The following is a 3,805-nucleotide window of genomic DNA, read 5'->3' as shown; positions in this document are numbered from 1 at the left end:
TTTTTTCTTTTTGCTTATGTGGTGCTGAGGAATCTAACCCAGAGCCTTGAGCATGCAAGGCAAGCGCTCTACCACTGAGCCACCTTCCCAGCCCCGCATTTTTCCTTTTTATATGACACATTGTAAAGTTTTCAGCTTTTGTTTAAGGGGGGAAAAAAGTTCTGTTTTCTGAATTCAGTTGTTTCCATACTGTGTATGGAATTCAGTTGTTTCCATACTGTGTATGGCTCTCTTTCTCCCTCCTTCCTCTCCCTTACATTCTTTCTCAGACAGGATCTCTTTGTGTAGCCCAAAGCATGCCTTGAACTTGTGCTGGGATTACAGTGAGCCACCATCTGGGTGCATGGTTTCATAAAGGACACAGATTTAAACAAGAGGTACAAAAGTGTCTTACAAACCTAGCAACTGCACAAGATTTTACTAGGCTGTCATTAAGGACACTTTCTTGACTTTTGGTCTATATTGTAAATCTCTAGAAAACACTGCAAATAATCTTGGGAAGTTTGAAACTATACTGTAGAAAAGGAGCTACTATGTTTTTGAGCTCTTAACCACCGATTTAGGGCAGTGAGGTTGTGTTATCTTCCTTTTAGGGGCAAGGAAATCCAGATTCTAAAGACATTCACCCATATCATTTACAAGTGTTGAAGACCTGTAGTGTTCAGAAGCTTGTAGCATTAGAGGCACGTAAAATAAATGGTGTTCATGACCTGACACTTACCCTACTCTTAGCACAGTTACTTGTTAATATGTCAGGCAAATGGTTGTTGATCTTTTTACTCCTGGAACTCTCCTTTGGGATGGGAAAGAACTGTTTTCTAGTATGGGTGACTGCCTGAGATCAAACTAGTGTACAGATACGTTGCACATGTGTAAAGCGTCCATCAGCTTGGGCAGGAAAATTAAATAAACATCTTAACTCAGTCCCTGGAAGAACAGGAGCCAGGATGATGAGATCTAAGGAGAGAGTATCAGGTGACGACGGGAGGTGAAGGGAGGCTCTCCGCTCGCTTCCGGACAGGCAAGGTGACCTGGGCGGGCTCACACTCGAGACCAGGTCGTGGCGCCGGCCTGCAGTCGCGGGAATGCCCGACGCGCCAGGTCCCACGCGTGTCCCCGGCTGGGGCCAGCCACGCCCCCAACCCCGAGCTACGCCCGCGCAGACGGCGCCGGGCCGGGGCTCCCGAGGCCCCGCCTCTCAGCGCTCCCGGCGTGCAGTGCGTCCGCCTGGCCGGAAGCCGGGAGCGCGCGGGCTTCCGGTCGGCGTGTGGCCTGTCGGCGGAGTGTCGCTCGTGGCCGGCGCGGCGTAGCCTCTGGTGAGTCCCGGGCGGCGTGGGACCTGGGCTCGGTTCTGCCGCCCATGGGGAAGTTCACCGCAGGCTGACCTCCAGCGTGGATACGCAGCGCTGCGTCCGGGGCCCGCGTCCGCGGCCCGCAGGCGGCCCGGAGGCCTGCCCGCGCACCGGGTGAAGTGCAGCCCGCCCAGGGAGTCAGTCGTTGATCCTGCCGAGGTGAACGTGGGCCCAGCTCTCCGTGCCGCGTCTGGGTGGCTTTAGGCAGGGGAGTAGCGTGCTTGTGGTCATTGGCGCTCCAGAGTTGCGTGCATTGGACACACGTTTCTAACTTCCCTTGCTATCAAAGCGCTGTGCACGGAGGGCCCGGCGGTGAGCTAGAGCTACTTCAGTCTCTGCCTTGGTTGGACCTCCAGTCCAGAGGTTGTCACAAGTGGAGGAGCAGAGGGACGCTTACCCTGGTCGGAGAAGTCCTGGGATGCTGAAAAGAGCCAGCCTTGGCTAGAGCAGGTTGCAAGCCTGGGATACTGCGCATAGGAAGTGCACACAGTTTGGACTTCGGGGGAATGTAGTGGAGGGCACAGGTGTGGAGGGGGAGGCGGGAAGAGAGATGTGTTAGAATGGAAGCAGGCAGGGACAGTTCTCAAATGATCTTGAACATATAGGGAAAGAAGTTCTCTAGTAGAGTAGAATAATAAGAAAGGCACTGACAGACCCTAAGGTTTTTCAGACTTCACACTAACTACTTTTTAAAGGATCTAGGGCTGGGAATGATGTAAGAAGTTAGAATGGAAATTGATAAATTTAAAGTAGCTTGGCCTGAGGGGAAGGGTAAGAATAATGGGAGGATTGCCTTGTAATTTGCCGGTGGAGAGTGGCTCACCCCTGTAATCCTAGCTACTCAGGAGGTGGAGACCTGAGGACAGTGGTTGGAAACCAGCCCTGGCAGGGAAGTCCATGAAACTCTTACCTCCAATTATCACCACCTCTCAAGGGGGGGGGGGGGAGGAAGGTTTTTGTGGAACTGTGGCTTAGTTGTTAGAGTGCTAGCCTTGAGGGGGAAAAAAATCCCAGGAACAGCCTCCAGACGGAGTTAAAGCCACAAGATTGACCCCCCCCCCCCCCGCCCCGTTGTAATTTGTAAACTTGCATAAATGTAAAGTAATGGTACTTTTTGCATATGATTAAGAGCTTTTGGAATTGGATTGCAGTTTGCCTTGATCACAGGGAGTTTGATTTGTCTTTCTTGTTCTTTAATGACTATTTGTTCCACATTGATCCTAACAGAAATTACACTTGAAGCCATTCTTGAACAAAGTCGTTTATCTTCCATTTGTTACTGTTTTGTAGAGATATTTATTGGTCTAGTTTCCCAAGTATTTGTCCTTTTTTTAAAAAAAACAGTAAACAGTTTGTTTTGAATATGTATTTTTGTAACTATCAGGTGAATCATGGCTAAAAGTTTACGGAGTAAGTGGAAAAGGAAAATGCGTGCTGAGAAGAGAAAGAAGAATGCCCCAAAGGAACTCAGCAGACTTAAAAGTATTCTCAAAGTCAATGGTGATGTTTTAATGAAAGATGTTGAAGAAATAGCAACTGTGATGGCACCCAAACATTGCCAAGAGAAAATGGATTGTGTGGAGAAGAATGAAAATGGTAAGTTTCTATGCTTCATAAAAAAAAAAAACCTATCAATTTTCTTTTGTGATTTTTTTTTCCGTGTGTGTGTGTGTGTGTGTGTGTGTGTGTCTGTGTGTCTGTGTGTCTGTGTTGGTCGTGGGGCCTGAACTCTGGGCTTGGGTGCTGTCCCTGAGCTCTTCAACTCAAGGCTAGTGCTCTACTACTTGAGCCACAGCACCACTTCCAGCTTTTTCTGCTTATGTGGTGCTGAGGAATTGAACCCAGGGCGTCATGCATGCAAGGCAAACACTCTACCACTCTTTTATTTTTTTTGACTATCATTAACCAATCTCCACATCTGCTTTCCTCTCTACACCCCTGATTTTACCAACATGTTTATTCTTTTGAAGACTTACTGTACTTACTAGAGATTATGCTAGACTGTTTTATGTACGATGAGTTTTGGTGGTTATACAACAGCTTGATTGTTTTAGGTGTATTTTATACTTTAAGAAAAGATAAATTTAAGCATGCCTTGATTGGAACGGGTGCATAATTCAGTCAACATCTAGGCAGGATAAAAAAAAAGTAGTTTCAGGGGCTGGGAAGGTGGCTCAGTGGTAGAGCGCTTGCCTTGCATGCATGAGGTCTTGATTTCTATTCCACAGCACCACATAAGCAAAAAGAAAAAAGCCGGAAGTGGTCTGAGACCTCATGATTACATTTATATGTAAATGTAAATCCAAACACTTGACCTTCATTTGCTGCCTCCCATTCTAAACATACATGCCACCTCTGCCTTTTTATTCTGCTTTAGTTCTTTTTTTTTTAATTTTATTTTATTTGTGAACATACTGTACAGAGGGGTTACAATTACATGGGCAGGATAATGC

General features: G+C 47.2%; 1 protein-coding gene across 1 annotated transcript in view; it reads left to right on the top strand.

Moving 5' to 3' along the window:
- Window positions 1-1,232: 1,232 nt before the first annotated feature.
- Window positions 1,233-3,805, top strand: part of Llph (LLP homolog, long-term synaptic facilitation (Aplysia)) — a 3,987-nt gene continuing 1,414 nt past the window's right edge. The window contains exons 1-2 of the mRNA XM_013022655.1: window positions 1,233-1,316; window positions 2,737-2,948. Of these exons, the coding sequence (XP_012878109.1) occupies window positions 2,744-2,948 (205 nt within the window). The 5' untranslated portion in view covers window positions 1,233-1,316; window positions 2,737-2,743. The remainder of the gene's footprint in view (window positions 1,317-2,736; window positions 2,949-3,805) is intronic.

Source organism: Dipodomys ordii, unplaced genomic scaffold (genome assembly GCF_000151885.1).
Source record: "Dipodomys ordii isolate 6190 unplaced genomic scaffold, Dord_2.0 Scaffold3, whole genome shotgun sequence".
In the NCBI taxonomy this organism is placed as follows: Eukaryota; Metazoa; Chordata; class Mammalia; order Rodentia; family Heteromyidae; genus Dipodomys; species Dipodomys ordii.
The sequence above is the reverse complement of the archived record's forward strand: the minus strand, read 5'-3'. Positions and strand labels throughout refer to the sequence as shown.